Raw genomic sequence first — 17,276 nt, 5'->3', positions numbered from 1 at the left:
CCGGGCCGGGCCGCCCCTCCCCCCGCTCCGCAGCGCCGCCCCGGGGCGGGGCCGGCGGCACCAACGGCCACAGCGGCCGCGGGGAGGGAAAGGGGGGAGGGGGGCGGGCTCCGGAGAGGGGCGGGCTCCAACGATTTCCTCACAGAAAGGGTCATTGGGCGCTGGAACAGGCTGCCCAGGGAGGTGGTTGATTCACCTTCCCTGGAGGTGTTTAAGGCACGGGTGGACGAGGTGCTGAGGGGCATGGTTTAGTGTTTGATAGGAATGGTTGGACTCGATGATCCGGTGGGTCTCTTCCAACCTGGTTATTCTGTGATTCTATGATTCATTTAGATGGGTGTAGTCGGGCTTGGCGATCCCAAAGGTCTTTTCCCACCTAGCGTGTCTGTGATACCGAGTGTAAGTCTGTGTGGGCTTCCTAAATATCTCGGCCAGTCCCACCAGCGCTCACTGCGCTTACTTTAAAAGAAGCGCATTCCCCCCTCCCCGGCTGCTGTCTGCCCCATAGCAGTGATTCAAAGGACGGAGTTTCCAAACCCCCTTGCTTTCCAGCAATCCTCACAGAAGCAGGAAGCTAGGTGCGGCTGGGCAAGGATTCCGATATAATAACTCAATAACAACTAGATAGTTGTTATGAAGCAGGTATTCTTTATTAGCAGCGCTGGATGCGTGGGGGAATCAATCCTCCAAAAACACACATACCAAGTAAGAAGGCCAATGGCATCTTGGCTTGGATCAGAAACGGTGTGACCAGCAGGTCCAGGGAGGTTATTCTCCCTCTGTACTCGGCACTGGTGAGACCGCTCCTCGAATCCTGTGTTCAGTTCTGGGCCCCTCACCACAAGAAGGATGTTGAGACTCTGGAGCGAGTCCAGAGAAGAGCAACGAAGCTGGTGAAGGGGCTGGAGAACAGGCCTTATGAGGAATGGCTGAGAGAGCTGGGGTTGTTTAGCCTGGAGAAGAGGAGGCTGAGGGGAGACCTCATTGCCCTCTACAACTACCTGAAAGGAGGTTGTAGAGAGGAGGGAGCCGGCCTCTTCTCCCAAGTGACAGGGGACAGGATGAGAGGGAATGGCCTCAAGCTCCGCCAGGGGAGGTTTAGGCTGAACATTAGGAAAAAATTTTTCACGGAATGGGTCATTGGGCACTGGCAGAGGCTGCCCAGGGAGGTGATTGAGTCACCTTCCCTGGAGGTGTTTAAGGGACGGGTGGACGAGGTGCTGAGGGGCATGATACGAATGGTTGGACTTGATGATCCGGTGGGTCTCTTCCAACCTGGTGATTCTACGCATTTTTCATCACCCCACCTCCAAAAAAAGGTATTCCAAAGAGTCATTAACATATCTCCACATCATGTTTATATGCGCAGACAATCCATTGGGTGGTCTGAGGACCACCTCTTGAGGCCCAAAGATGAAGGGGGGTGCAGTCCAAATTTTGGGAAAAACAGTCCTTTTCCACTGGTGTGGTAGTGTGGATTTCAGGCTTCCTTATCTTATCTTGCAGGATGCCTGGGATGCCTGTTCCTTTCACAGCTGGCCCACCTTTAGATAAACATCCTTCCAAACACGTATCACTATGGGATATACAAGCTTAGACAATTGTTATAGATCAAGATACAAATTCAAACATTTGCCATTCATCGGTCCCCCTTTGGGAAAGAAAACATTTTTCAAGACACATATCACTATGAGACATATTAACTTAAAATCTGCCACTTATCAGCAGGAACACGCTGAGGACAAGTGCAACATCAGTGCTCTTTCCCTGGACCTGTACTCCCCAAGGCCTATCTCCCAAACCTGGAGGGGCGAGCCTCACAAGGGCCAGCTGTAGTAACAAATCTCATCAAGAACATAACTCTTACGAGGAGCAGTTAAGGGAACTGGCGTCGTTTAGCCTGGGGAAGAGCAGACTGAGAGGAGAACTTATCCCTGTCTATGACTACCTGAAAGAAGTTGGTCTCTTCTCCCAAGTGACAAGCAATAGGATGAGAGGGAACAGCCTCAAGTTGTGCCAGGGGAGGTTTTGGTTGGATATTAAAAAAAAAATAATTCTTTACCAAAAGACCAGTGAAGCACTGGAACAGGCTGCCTAGTGAAGTGGTTGACCCTGGAGGAGTTAAAAAAGCATGTAGAAGTAGCACGTTGGAATACGGTTTAGTAGGCACAATAGTGTTGGGCTGATGGCTAGACTGGATGATCCTAGAAGTCTTTTCCAACCTTAATGGTTCTATGATTCTATAAGAAACAACTTAAATTCTTTATTGGCTCTTTGAGGTCTTTTCATTCAGACTCTGTTTTCACCTATTGCTTCACTCTCAAGCTCCAATCTTATTTTTTCCAACACCTCCACACCATCTTAACTCTTGACTTTGATCACTGAAAAGAAGTCTTAACAGACAGAATTATGATCACAGGCACAGTTTTCTTTCACATCTTTCAACCTCTTCTACGCAACGATCCCAACCTACTGAAGCAATCCTTTGCCCAAGGAGTAGCTGGTGCAGTTCTCATACTCATTTACACATAGTAGCTAAATTTAAGAAGTAATCTGTTTAAGAAACATACGCCTAAACTGTTCCATAAATTAGGCTTATTTTTTTGTTGTTGTTTTCTTCTTCCACACAGAATATGCAATGCTGGCCAAGAATTCTGCCCCTTCTGGGGCATCTATCTCCACCAACAGCTCCACTTCTTGAGGTGCCAAAAGTGTTAGTAGCAACCAATCTTTCTTCTGTAGGACTGCAGGAATGTCACAAACATATAAATAAGACTGTGTTGAATCTCATAGTAACATATAACTTTTATAGGATGATAGATAAAAATGCAACTGTATTATGTCCAACAGTTATAACGCTTTATTACAGCTACCATGTAGATACTGTATTAGACTACTTTAGTTATTGAAAAACTGCATGTCTTCTACCCTCTTTGTTTTAAAAATGCCAGCTCCAATCTCTAGGTAGCCAGTAAGTCTAGCCTGTATAACTTGTTAAAGTAGTTTCATACTTTATCCAGGCTGTCTCATGCTCTTAAAACAGGTGTCTTCAGTCATCCAGGAAGACACCCTGTCACCTCCTTCCAGTGCCTTCCAGTTCTTCCTTTCATGAAGTAAAGGGTAGTTCAGAGTTCCTACTGTGGAGATATCACTTATGTATATGTCTTCCTGTGGGTGTTTATCCTCTTAAAATGCTAATTCATTAAATATTATTTTTTCTCTGTGCTATACTAAGCATACAATGCTTTTAGTTCATAAGCAGGACTTTTAGGCCCTATGGCAGAGGCAGCAGCAAACAGGAATGAGCAAAGCAGCTAACTCAAAACATACAGAGAACCGAAGAAGATTGTATTTGGTTTAGTTCTTTACATGCATTCCTCCTAACTGGAACTGTTTTGGCTGTTTATTGTGAAATTTGTACAACTCCCACAGCCCAGCAGAGGAAAATAGAGATTCAAATACCACTAAGGTGAACAAACAAGTGAAACTGAAAACATGAGCAACTCTGTAGTCTGGCATTCCTTAAAGTTAGCTTTGCTTTATAGTCTCAAGCTAGGGTTGAGAAGCATTATGCAGCATTGTATCTACTTTAAACCAGCTGGTGTTTGTTACAGCAAATAGAAATTAGAGGGAGGATAGGGCTGTAATAGACACAGCACTACTGGTATGAAGGAAACTGCACAGAGTTCTGAAAGAATCATATAAGCACAGAGAAACCACCACCAACAGATGTGGTTGGAGAGAGATTTTTTATTTTACAATACAAGGGATCTATTTTTTTTTAAAGACATATATTGGTAACAAATTATTATAGAGAATTGCTAATATCTAATCATTATGAGTTGTAGATTGGCAGGCAGTCATCAGCCAAATAAAATAGTGGCAAGTAGTATGCAATTTGCATTACGGGAAAGCAAATGAATTACAGCAGTCTAAGCGGGTACTCAAAACAGTTTGAGCTGAAGGATTTTCTCATTTGCTAAAGCCTTAGTGCTCTTTTTCATATCCAAGAAAGATATTTTCTTACACTATTATTGGATAAGGAAGTTGGTCATGCAGTTTATTATTAATGCTTCTCTCACATCTACACATTTACTCTTTGCAAGTCTGACCATGCAGAATCTCCCTCTACTGAAACTCAGATTTGAGAACAAAATTATCAATTATACCCACAAGCAGAAGATTCAACTCTTCCCTCAAGCCAACCAAAAAGCCACCATGATCAATTATATAGAAGGAAAAGAGAGAAACACATCCTACAGATCTAAAGAGAAAACAAGTGTAAAACAAATGAAAAAAAAAAAAAGGAAGGAATGAAGAGTCAGAAAAGAAGGAAGATTAATACAGAAGTAAAAAGAATGAGGAAGGAAAACATTCTGATCGTGAAATGAAAATAATCCATTCTTACCACCAGTGAAATCATGTACAGTAGGTGTTTCAAGGGTTGGATACCTGCATGTGTTCTGGAGGCACCGTAAGAATTTATTGGTTTGGAGCACACTGAACAGTTACTACTGCAGTCACATATGCCTCTCAACATGCTGATCCCTTCTTAAACCCTCACCTCAACATCGGCACTTTAAGAATGTTAAGAATTCCAACACAGTTTTATAAATCCATGAAATAATATTCATTGTGTATCATGTGTTCAGTTTTGGTTACCCCAGTTGAAAAGCTACCAGAGCGTTGTAGGTCTGTAGGGAGAATATCAGCTTCAGTCTTCGGTTCCCTACTTTCCATATCATCCGTATGAACTAGAATGATATGGAAACAGTTTCAGACATAGCTATATTTTAGGAAAATAGAGTATGGCATTTAATGGGACACATATGAGGTTCTCACAAGCAAGTCAGGGAAATTACAAAGTATTTAGGTTGTGATTCTGTGGCAGCCTAAGCCAATCTAACTGCTGGCTGTTTTGCTCCCGTCATTCTTTTCACCTCTCCTGGGAGCTCTCAGCCCCTCCATTTCATCCCTTGTGGCACGCATTTGACCTTCTGTGAAGCCATCTCAGCACACTAACTAGGCAGAATACCAACCCAGCAGTTTTCTAGAATGTTTAGGAGGTTTCTGATGCACTGGTAAATTGAAATGGTTCAGCTGAGGCTCTGAACCACTGCACCAAAAACTGGTGCAAGAGAGGCAACAGGGATCGGCAGCCAGCTGTTAGATTCACTAAGGCTGGTGTGGAATCCGCATCTTTGCACATTTATTAGATGATCAACAGGGAATATTGCTGCAGTGGTTAAGAAGCTATTCACAAAGCAGCTGTTTGATCTGTTAAAAACATGGTTGTTTTTTTGCACATTTAAATATAGTCACACATTATGTGGGCCTGCTGTGTGACCAACAAAGAGCAGGTTTGCCTCTGGGCACAAAGGAACAATTCCTGGTGAATCTTATTTCGTTCTGTGGTTACTGTCCTCAGCCATAGAGTAGAACTGCCACAGCAAATGCATTTAAAAAAGATTAAATTAAAAAAAAACCCCAGCCATTAATCACTCACTAAAAAGGTCAGTTTCCCTCCTGCCCCCAAATTTAAAAGGTATCTTTTCACGGCAATTTAAACTAAGACACTGACTTTCACACAGACATGTCTGAGGCATTAGTTCATCTTCCTGCCTGCTGACTCCTTAAAGAAGCAGATGCCTTCGGGAGGTAACATCGGGAGTCACACACACAGTTTGCCAGACCTCATTTGTCAGTGCCCTGAGGCCAGCCTTTCATCTTTTAGCCACATAATGATAGCAGAGCTGTATTATAGATGGCTGTATTTACATGCATGAGCAATCCAGTTAAAATAGGTATTTTTGCTAGCCAACGCAAAGAGCAAATTCTCATTTGCTCACTACCAGCCAGCAAAGCCATTCAGTCAGTGTCCAGAAAACTCAACCCCCTCTCCAAGAAACCAGTCTTTGCAATCTTGCACTAAACACACGCTGAAGATTCTGCTCTGTAGAAGCAGAACAATGCAGATCAGTCCTTTTATGAACAGATACCACTTCTTCTAGACAAGACATGAACACAGCATGCAAATACTGCTTCAATGGAAATAAAAAAAAAATTACGTCTCCCAGACATCTTGTTATGGCTGATATTTTACATTTTAACAAAATGACTAAGAATCACCACAAAAAAAGGGGACAGAAGAATGTGAGCACAAAATTAAAGCTTGCTACAAAGACAAAGCAAAATACCCTCAGAGCTGGTCTTGATTTAAATAGAAAGCACTTTCATAAATATCAGCATTAGATTTTAAGAGAAACACTATACCCTTAGTTTTACAGCATCAACATTCCCAACACCTAGGAACCATCTGCATGGGGAGTACGAATAGGCTGAGTACACTGGGTCTTGTTAGAACACTGGGCATTTTCAAGAGCACACAGACTTGGCACTGTATCAGGTTTGTGTGGGCAGGTTTTGGTAGTGGAGAGGCTACAGGGGTGGCTTCTGTGAGAAGCTTCCTGTGTCTGATAAAACCAATGCCAGCTGGCTGCAAGGACGACCCGCTTTGGCCAAGGCTGAGCCGATCTGCAATAGTGGTAGTGCCTCACTGATAACATATTTAAGAAAGGAGGGAAAAAAAACCCCTGTGCAGCAGCAATTTCAGCCAGAGAGGAGTGAGAATACGTGAGAGAACAAGTGTGCAGACACCAAGGTCAGTGAAGGAGGAGGGGGAGAAGGTGCTTGAGGCACCAGAACAGAGATTCCCTTGCAGCTCGTGGTGGTTAATGGTGGAGTAGATATCCGCCTGCAAGACCCCACACCAGAGCAGGTAAATGTGCTCTGGGAAGCCCGTGCTAGAGCAGGCCCTGGTAGGACCTGTGGACCCATCAAGAGAGAGAAGCCCATGATGGAGTAAGTTTGCTGGACTTGTGACTCTGTGGAAAGGACTCTGACGATGGAGCAGTTTGTGAAGAACTGCGGCATTTGGAAGGACTTACATGTAAGAAGATCATGGAGAACTGTCTTCCACGGGAGGGACCCCACACTGGCACAGGGGTAGAGTGTGAGGAGTCCTCCCCCCTGAAGAGGGAGGAGCAGCAGAGAAAACATATGATAAACTGACCGCAACACCCATTCCCTGCCCCACTGTGCCACACAGGGGGAAGAGCTAGAGAAAATTAGAAGCGAAGTTGAGCCTGGGAAGAAGGATGGGGTTGAGGGGGATGTTTTAAGATTATTTTTAATTTCTTGTTACCTTACTCTGATTTGATTGGCAATAAATTAAATTTTCCCCAAGTCGAGTTTGTTTTGCCCATGACAGTAACTGCCAAGTGATCTCTCCCTGTCCTTAACTCAACCCATGAGACTTTCGTTCTATTTTCTCTCCTCCATCTAGCTGAGGGGGGAGTGTTAAAGCGGCTTTGGTGGGCACCTGGCATCCAGCCAGGGTCAACCACCACAGTCACTCGTGACTTAAGATGTTTTTAGAATGGCAAAGTATTTGCATTGCCATTACAGGACTCCAAGTACACACACACCTATAAACTAACTTTGGCACAGCATAATAAAATAAGCAAATACCTTCACCAGAAACAAAGATTATGTTCAACAACAGGGCCTGTACTTGCATGAAGGCAGTTAACTCTGCTGTCCCACTGTGACCATGTTTTTATTGGCTCAGTTCCCACAGACTTGTTTTATTTTGTCCAGTTTAGGCCCACATTCTCCTGCAACCATTTAGTCAGTTCTAACAGTTACAGGACCTACAAAACTTCCATAACAAGCACAGGTTAGGAAACTACCATGCTTTGTATTCTGCCAAGTAACTAATCTGCTTCTAAAATACTGTTGCATCATTCTCATCCCAAAACCAACATTTCTACAGAATAAAAAGCCCACATAGGTCTTCAGTGTGTAGTAATTCAAATAAGAAAAGTCAGCCTAGCATAAAATTCATGAGGTTTATCTGGAAGTCAGTCTAAAGACTCTACTTACTATGAAAGTAGTAAGAGATGAAAGGCATGTTTTTGTCATCTCCAGCAACACAGGCAATTCAACTCTTGCCTTTAAATACCAGTCCTTGAACTCTCAAAGCCTTTGTAAAAGATAAAACATTTATGAACAAATAGTTGCTACCTTGAGTCAAGCAGCATCTACCTTTAAAGTGGTATCAGAAGATACTCCACGTCTTGAAAAGCAAATCACTATTAACTTAAGCAAAACCTAGATGTACCTCTTCGTTGACTAGTTTCCTTAAAATAAAGTTAGCAGATAACTCTCTTAACAGGTCTTCACAAGAAGACTCCTTAGGTGTGCTCGACCGAACTAGCTTTGTTTCAGTCAATGAGATTTAAAAATTACCTCAGCACAAAGCATTGTACAAAGAATAATATTGTTTTCAGCTAAGCTCCTACTCCCTGATGTCACCCACTAATACTCATAGACCAAGGGCATCAGACTTGTGCAGAATCTGCAGTCTAGACGGGAATCAGTTACACAGAAAACCCCCCACCTATTTGCTCTATGTTCATTTTTCCACTTTAGATCTCAACCTTAATTTGAAATGTGGTTACAGTATCACTTCTGTGCTGCAGTTTTATCTTCCCCTAAGCCAGGAACAGAAGTGAAAAGCAGAGGTGTATTGGGGGACAAGTGTGCTACCGTCTGTACTTCAGATGAACAAAGCAAGATTTGTTCTGCCTACAGCAAGAGGGCTAATGCAGCTTCCAGATGAAGAAACTGTTTAACATCAACCTATGGTAATAAGTGATCATCTAAGTCTTATTGAGCGCATCTGGCAGAACCTAGGGTTTCTTCACATTTATTACAAGAAACTATTTAATATTATCCACTTTTATACTATGGGAAGGAACTTACTGAGATGAAATATAATTATTTTGACAAGCTAAAACATCTTTAAAAGCACTTGCTTGGCTTTTGACAGACTTGGGCATCAAAGCATACAATTTTCCAGAATAAATACACTATATATACACTCTTAAAAGTGTTAGGTCAGGACTTTGGTGAAAACAAAGGCATCCTTCATAAGGTTCTCTAAAACAAAGGCCTGAAAGCAAAGTTCACACTCTTACAGATATTTTAAGGATCTTCCTGTAATCCAGAATACACTTAACAGAATGGACTACAGAGCAGTTTGGGATTAAAAACCCTAAAGGAAAACAGAAGAAATGCAGTTCCATATAAATTCAGACAAAGTCAGCTTAAGTGCTGTGCACAAAGGAAAAAGTTAAATCAAAACGTTTTGAGAATCCAGGAAGAACTCTGGAAAACCAAATTAAATTCCACGGGTAAACTAATCCAATTTCTTTGTACAATAACAAGACACAGATTCTTTATTAAACTAATCTCACTGAACAGAGCAATTACTGAAGGTAACTAACGTGTAGAAACAAAATTAGTTATAGCAAGGGCAAACATTTTTTTTTTTTTTAAACCATTCCACTTCTCCTGCAAAGAATGTTACCTGCCCATAACTGCACATGTTGTCTATCAGCAACTGAGCTGCCCAGTTTGCAGCCTGGAATTGGCACGAACTCCTGGCTGGCAATCAGACATGCTGGGCTGCCAAATTCAGTGCTTCACATGCAAGGCATTCAGTCACCCCTCAGTGCAGCAGCCACATGAAGCTGTTTTGTCATCATGCACCACTGGACATATTCAAGCAGCTGGCAATATGAACTAACTCCTCAAAATCTCATTAGGAAAGAGATCAGTGTACATATGCACACATGCACACTCTGAACAAGAGTATAAGCAACAATACGTAGAGCTTTGAGTTCACAGCTTATCTACCACCCCAAGAATGCAGTATTGAAGTTGCTGACAATTCTAATACAAAGTCAAAAAGGATCTGTCTCTTTCTGAAGAAGTTTCCAGAGGCTTTTTATTTTCTCAAGCAGTAGCTTTATGAGTATTCTCATGTATTATGACTGCACAGAACCACCATAGCTTTTCTGCGAGTATACAGAGAACAAGTGTTACAACACATGCTCTCACAAAAGGAGCACTGATATTGCCTTATAGCTTTACAGAAATAATTTCTGAATTTAGAAAACTAGAAATCCATTTCCCTGCCTCTTTTCCTTGAAAAAGGCTACTCTAATATGTATATAGCTTAATATGTATATAGTATATAGCTTAAGCCACTTGGTATGCCAAGTCTGCCTGCATTCTTCTCTCTCCTTTTCTCCTCCATGCACAAGCAAATACCACTGAAGACTTCTTGTACCTCAGCTCACAGAAGACATCTACATGCCAAACCGATTTATAAGAGATGCCCTAAAATTACATGAAAATAGCTGCAGCCTTTTAATCTGCTGATTTAACAGCTTAACTCTCTGCTTGTATGACTTTGTGTAGCAATCATTCATACTGTAGAACAGTGTCTTAGACAAAAATGGTTTAACTACTTAATATACTATATTGCAAATAATAATAAGGAACATCAAGGAAAAATTTCAGCATTACAATATATAAACTTTGTTTATAGTTAAAATTATTAACCTTCTCTCTGAATTTGTTTGTATTCCAAAATTCAACAGAAAAATGGTATCAGTCACTCCTGTAGAGTAGAATTTGAGTAGCCACTGGAGATTTCCAACAATATCCAACATTGTATGTTCAGCTGAAAGGGTACTCCAGTGCAATATTCAAGACTGGTTTTTTTTTCTGAGCCCTTGGCAACAGTGGGAAATCCATTGCTTCTAGATAGCTCAATTGTTTTTACTTAAGTGACAGCAAGTAACTATTTAAGCATATTGTTTTGTTATATACAAACACCACTTGTATCTGTATGGCTCTGCTTTATTTTTGTGGCTTGCTTTAACCCAAAAACATTAGCCCTGGAAAAACCTAGTTACAGCAATAGCATAATCACATTAAAATATTCATCTAGTTTTAAGTATGCGAGATCTAGTCAAAGCAAGTACCAATTTCAGCTACTGGGTTTTCAAGTAAAAAGCCTTTGCAAAAGACAATCGAGGTTTCCATCACTCTACCAGAGGTAACAATGAGAAACAAGTCTGAGCCATAGGAACATTGGTCTATATTTAACTGTGTTATTTAAGTATTTATTAAGCTGGTTTTCATTCATTTATTCAGTTGGCTGACATCCATGCGCCACATGTAACATTTGAAAATGCACAGTTAGCAAGCTGCTAGAATAAGAAATCTGGATACTGTTTGGTTGCATTTTTTCCTATCAGCATAATAGGCAAGAGCTTCTAGAATTTGTCTTTCTGATATACTTCAACCTTGCCCAAAGCAAAGACAGGAAAAGGTCTCCCTGCCTAGTATAAAATAGTTCCAGTATGGACTACTTTATAATAACAGTATTTGCATAAGTAGAAAAGAAATTCAGTTTCTTACTGATCTCTAGCAATATTCAAGAAAAGTTTTACTTCAATTTTAAAAATACAGAAGTTTAATTATTTAGCTGATATAACAGTTCTACAAACTGCAGCACAGATCATGTTGCACAGCTTATGACCAAGATCAACACTAAAAGCTAAAACCTTGCTAGTGACAGTGCTAATACATATTGGCAATTTAAACATTTAAGTTCTGAAAACATCCATTCTTCTAAACTCCACTGATATATATTGCTTATGTAAATACTTATAAGATCCAGTCATCATGCCACAGTATCAGTCAGGTTAATAAACCTTCTCACTGTGAGAATATACCTGCATTAGGTACGAACACAATTAGATCTATATGAAATTTTATAGTAACTTTCCAGAAATATGCTTGTGGCCCACCAAATTCAAACTACAGTAGTAGATTTAAAATATTTCCTTGTCTTTTTAGCATACCCAATACAGAAGAATAGTTTCTTGTTCAATTCCCAAAAAGAAATATAAGCTTTCAATTGAAAGCATTTATTTTCCTAGTTTTCCAAAGCCGAGTCTGGAGCAGGAAAATGCTTCAGACTTGTCATCAGTCCACTTCAGTACATAAAAGCATCTCCTGCCCCAGTATTCGTTCAAATCCAAGAAATATTTTCTTCCAGTGATATATGACTGGAGCACCCATTTTACTTTCAGCGATTCAGTCTGTTTCCATGGCAGCACTGCGGGATACCATGAGTCGCATTAGCTGACTGTGGAATTTCTCGATCTTCTTTACATCTTGTGCCTGGTCTGTTCTATACAGCAAACACTGTAAAAGAAAGTTGCTTAATATCAGATTTCACTTGAACTGGTTTTAACCTGCTTATAGTTGCAACAAATTTGTGCTTGGAACAGACAAAACAAAGCAAGTACTTAAATGTTTATTTGTGGCATGAAGTTACCATGAGGCAGCACCAACATATATCTACCTTGATGCAAAATACACACACATCTGTGTTTACACTTAAATTTCCCTGCATGCCTTCCATTTTGAAAATAGGAAAGCTAATGTCTTATCCTAGTTTCTTCTCCCTCAGAAAAGCTGCTAAAACTTGGGGTTTAAAGCTGTCTTTAAAGGACATTTCTGTTTGTGTTGTCTAAAAAGAAAGCCAGATTTTAAAACTGAATTTCCTATTCTCTATATTCTGAAAGTAAGTTTGGTTTGCCTTTCAGTCCTTGATGTCATCCTGCCAGTGACATAATAAAATCAGTACTTCCCACTGAAGGGGATTCCCTCCCCCAAGCAACATCTGTTTCTAAGACTATCCTAAGTCAGGAACATAGCATCTGATTAAGATAAAAAGGAACTCCATGTGACAAGCCTGTATATGCAAAAGGAGTAAGAGTAATATGTCAGTGACTTATAGAAAGACCACTTAGGTTTGGGTTTCTTTGCATATGTAATTCCTTACACCTGTACAGCACAAGTATGGCTGCCCAGGCTAATTTAACAATGAAAAAAACCCAGCAGAATGCTCCATTCTTCAGGGCTGTCGACACAGCAACTTTTGCCAGCATTAAATTCATATTTTAATTCAGAGACAAACAGTAGCAAACAGTTCTTTTACTTCTGCTATATTAGTTCTACACATTGAGTTTCAAGGAAAACTTCTCTTCCTGCCTTTGAAAAAAGACAAGACGACCCAACTCCAAAAAACCAAAATGAAACCAATCCTCTGCCCTCCCGTCCTCCACTGGTATAACAGCTTTCCATGACTGGAAGCTGGTAAGAAGGCCTATAACTGAAAACACTTCACATTCATGAATCACCCAACTCCAGCTTCCCCTATGAAAGATTTAAATAAATTGCCCTCTACTTCCCCCTATGACCAGTGCTGGTCCCACACACATTAAGCTCTACTATCCTATCAAGAAATGTCTTTACTTAAGTTTCGCATCTCTTCCAGGTATGGAAACAGCAATACTAGACTACATTTCCTGGAAAGAAATCTGTTTTTTTCCATGCCTGAAGATAAGAGAAGGGCAGACTACTGTTGCTTACTCTGGACCGCAGAAGAACCATTTGACTCCGTGGTAGGGTGGTTAGAATTGGATGATCTTTAAGGTCCCTTCCAATCCAAACCATTCTATGATTCTATAACATCTCCAGCATCAAAAACCTGTTTCTGGCATGCACATCAGCACGCGTATGCTGATGCCTGCTGACTCATTTTTACCTGCTGCCCACCATCTTGCACCCTGAATTCTTTACATTTCCAAGCATCCTTCCAGACTATTTAGAGCAAGGGCAACCAGCAAGCACAGCTGCTCCATCTGCTCATAAGGCACCTCTTGGAAGGACGCTGCAGAGTTCAAGTTGTGTGTGTTTTACCATTTTTACTGAACACAAAACTGACAGGCTAACAGCATTTCAGAAAATGGGATCTCTGACCTGCAATTGAATCTTGCTGTTGAGTCTCACAATCACTCCACTGTCTCACAATCAAAAAGTTTAACCTACAGCTGGAAGTTGTTACCACTCTGAGAAAATGAAAAGGACCACACTCACATGAGTAAGCACATTTGCAGACGGTCCTGAAATGCTTCAGCAGAAGCTACCAGTGACATTCAATGAAGCATTTTTAGAGAGAGTCCAAGATTTTCGTAGTACTCGTTCTCTTTGTTTTCATAGAATCCTCAAGTAATTATGTTGACACCCACAAAGAACACTGAAGTGTTAGAACTTTTTCCAGACTGTGTAGAGATGAACCATGGGTCAGTGTCAGTCACAGACACAGGAACTAGGGAAGGCTGAGCACTAGGTTTTAGAAAACTGTCAGGCACTTTTGAGGCAATGGCTAAAAGCTCCCAAGTTGACTGAGAGCAAAGTGCAAGTCTGTGAGAGGTATAAGTTCTGAAAGGGTTCTACTTACAGCTACATCATCCGTTACTTTGATGCAGAGATTCCCATCACAGTGTCGATATTTGAGAACAACCCGCACCTGCAATGACAAACATTTTAAGAATTTACATCTGTAACTAACAATTCTCAGAACATTCTGAAGGAAATTTGCCTAAATTCCAAATACCTTTAATTAAAATTACGTAGTGCTTCACATATTCACCAGCTCTGTGGTGGTCCTCAGCTCTGGTGGCAAATAATCCTACACCTAGCATGGTCTGGAAGTTGAACCATCACATTTCCCTGCCTAACGTGTTAAACTGGTACTACAGTAGCATCAGGAAGCTTAACACTGAGCATGTTCAAAACCACTGCCAGTAGAGCAATGGCAGTTACAAAGACATCAGCAACAGGTAAGATAAACCACAACCACGCCAATACCAGACACCTCCTTGCACTATATCACACTTCAGAAAAACTAACTGGAAGCTTGTGTGTACAAACGTGAAACACTTAAAAACACAGTTCTATATGAAGACCTGAAAGAGACTGAGTGGGATAAGCTCAACACTACTACTTTTTCTTCTACAGTATCCAAACTATTACATTAAGTCCTATTTCCAGCTACTACAGTTATTTCAATTGCTGCACTGCAGTTTGCAGACAAAGTTGAAGTGTTCTGATGGTTTTGCAAGAGAAAAGGGAAGACACAAAGAATAAAACTTCTAGAATAGTTAAAATTAGAGGACTGCAGAGAGTTTCTTCAAATTAAATTGCTTTCAAGACTTAGTAAGGCTAAATTTGAAGTCTGAAAGCAAGCATTCAACTCCTCAATAGAACAGTTAGTACTGTAGCCACCTGACCTGAGCTTCAACCTCTCCAGAGTCCCTATCAACTCTCAAATCACCAATGTTTTCAAAGCCACAGTGATAAAAGTCAATATTCTCAGCAACTGACTGAGCATTAAATGCTTCCTCCTAAACATGGAACTGGCCGTAGAGACTTTGTATCTATTGTTTCCAGCCTCAGCTAGCATCAGTAACCAGAAACAAAGCAAGGCATCTTTTTGAGAACATTCTGAACTCGTACTATAAACAGGTCTTTGTTGTATGGAATGACGTGTGCTAATGGTCAACAACCTCCTTGACTACAAAACATATTTTCAAATTCCTGCTCCAAGATGGATCTCATGACAGATTTATCCTTCTAGTTTAACAAACCGTCACCTTCACACCACGACAGCTGTGCAGCAGTTCGCCTCTTAACTGAGCAGGCCCAAAAGTGCAAGAGAGGCTGCCACAAGGAGCAGGGATTATTAATCCACAGGGATTAATTAGATAGAGAACTTGCTCCTGCAAAAGGCAAGACCACTTACCTCCTAGCCCACCAGCCCATGAGGAATGCACACCTACCATCCACAATTCCTGTTCTTCCTTCAGTTTGTTGACAATCCCAGTTATGTACAAGAGCTCCTAAGGTTAGTCCTCTGGTAAATTAAAGGGAGGATACTCCTGTTGTGACCCTAGGGGCTATATAACTCCTTCGTAAATAGATGAGTTCATTGCTCACTGCAACTCCTGGCTGCAGTGACATCCTTCCCAAACTCTTCTGTTTAACTGAATGTTACAGAGTAGAAGGTGGTAAAACAGGACAATTATCAGTAAATACGTGGCAATTGCATATGAAATGGTCACCTGTGCTAATTAAAAACAGATGTTAAACACTGCTTCCCATCCGCATAGCCTATTTTTGGTGAGGAAAACTAGGCCTCTCTTACAGAGGTTCTCTCAAGTATACGAGTTCCACAGTAACTTTTGTGCTGCATTTAGCTGAATAATAACACTTTTTTTTTCCTTTTTTGTGAAGACTCATATTACTTTTAACATTTGCACAAATAATACTCCTGAAAAGCTTACCAGTCATACAGCAAGAAATTAATTCCTACAGCAGCTACTCTTTTGGTAGCAAGCACCTTCCATTCTGAAATGACACTGCAGGCAACAACCCAATGCAAGAGTTAACAAATGCTTTCTTCTAACTTTTTAGTATAGCAAATTCAAACACTACAGTCTTAATGTTGTAAACTCATAAAATAAACCATTCACTGAGCATAACACTTAATCCTGGCTTCTAACATACACACTGCAAGGAAGACCCAACAACGCTGGGTCTTCCAGGCTCAGCACCTAAAACACCCCTCTCCAGGTACGTTTTTGGGGTGTTAAAGGAGAACTTGCATGGAAACGGAGGCAAGATGTGAGACCACTGTGTAACCCTTCCTCTTTCCTTCCTTCTTCTTTCCCCCCTCCCTTTTCCCTTCCCCATCCCTTTTCTTTTCCCCCTCCCCATTCCCTCTTCCCCTTCCCTCTTCCTCCTTCCCCTTCCCCCTCCCCATTCCCTCGTCCCCTTCCCTCTTCCTCCTTCTCTTTCCCCTCCCTCTTCCCCCCTCCACCTTGCCCCTCCACCTCCTTGCCTCTTTCCCTTCCTTCTCCTCTCCCTTCCCCTTCCCCTCCACCTTCCCCTGTCCCTCGTTCCCTCTCTGGGCCTCCCCCAGGGAGCCCCCCGCACCTTCATGGGGTCGGCGAGGTAGAGCTTCTCGGCCGCGCGCGTGAACTCCTCCCAGGCCTGGTAGTGCGGCATGGCGGAACACGCAACGCGCCGCTCGGCTGCCACGGCCGCGCCGCATCACCGCCGCCCGCCGCCTCCCATTGGCCGGCGCGGACAAGACACCGCCTCCCATTGGCTGATGCGGATAACCCGCCGCCTCTCATTGGCCGACGCGGACAAGCCACCGCCTCCCATTGGCGCCCACCGGCGAAGGGCGAGGCTCGGAGGCGCTGGCCCGGCCGCCACAGCGCCCTCGCCAGGAGCGGCGGGACGCCGGCACGCGCCTCTCCGCCTGCCGCGGGGGTGGCGGCGCCCGTTGGTGGCTCTGCCGCTGCCCCTCAGGGACCGCCGGTTCGAGACCCGGCGCCGCCTGGCTTGGCCAGCAGAGGCTGGTGGGAGCCCAGCGTGTCCTCGGCTGGCTTTTAGGAGCGAATAAGGTCCCGGTTTTGGACCAGAAAAGCCCTTTG

General features: G+C 42.3%; 1 protein-coding gene across 1 annotated transcript; it reads right to left on the bottom strand.

Moving 5' to 3' along the window:
• Nucleotides 1–10,195: 10,195 nt before the first annotated feature.
• SRP9 (signal recognition particle 9) lies at nt 10,196–16,904 on the bottom strand. Its single transcript, XM_069852682.1, has 3 exons — nt 16,771–16,904; nt 14,234–14,302; nt 10,196–12,129 (listed from the first exon to the last, which is right to left on the bottom strand). The coding sequence occupies exons 1-3, from the start codon at nt 16,840–16,842 to the stop codon at nt 12,019–12,021; spliced, it is 252 nt and encodes an 83-aa protein (XP_069708783.1). The 5' UTR covers nt 16,843–16,904; the 3' UTR covers nt 10,196–12,018.
• Between the last annotated feature and the right edge of the window lie 372 nt (nt 16,905–17,276).

This window comes from Phaenicophaeus curvirostris, chromosome 2, assembly GCF_032191515.1.
Source record: "Phaenicophaeus curvirostris isolate KB17595 chromosome 2, BPBGC_Pcur_1.0, whole genome shotgun sequence".
NCBI classification, from domain to species: Eukaryota; Metazoa; Chordata; class Aves; order Cuculiformes; family Cuculidae; genus Phaenicophaeus; species Phaenicophaeus curvirostris.
The sequence above is the reverse complement of the archived record's forward strand: the minus strand, read 5'-3'. Positions and strand labels throughout refer to the sequence as shown.

Bases quoted from the DNA above. Each gene is read 5' to 3' on its own strand.
- SRP9 (XM_069852682.1), bottom strand. From the start codon at position 16,842: ATGCCGCACTACCAGGCCTGGGAGGAGTTCACGCGCGCGGCCGAGAAG. The intron at 14,303-16,770 runs GTGCGGGGGGCT...TTGTCATTGCAG, and splicing joins ACCTCGCCGACCCCATGAAG to GTGCGGGTTGTTCTCAAATA. The intron at 12,130-14,233 runs GTAAGTAGAACC...TTTCTTTTACAG, and splicing joins AAGTAACGGATGATGTAGCT to TGTTTGCTGTATAGAACAGA.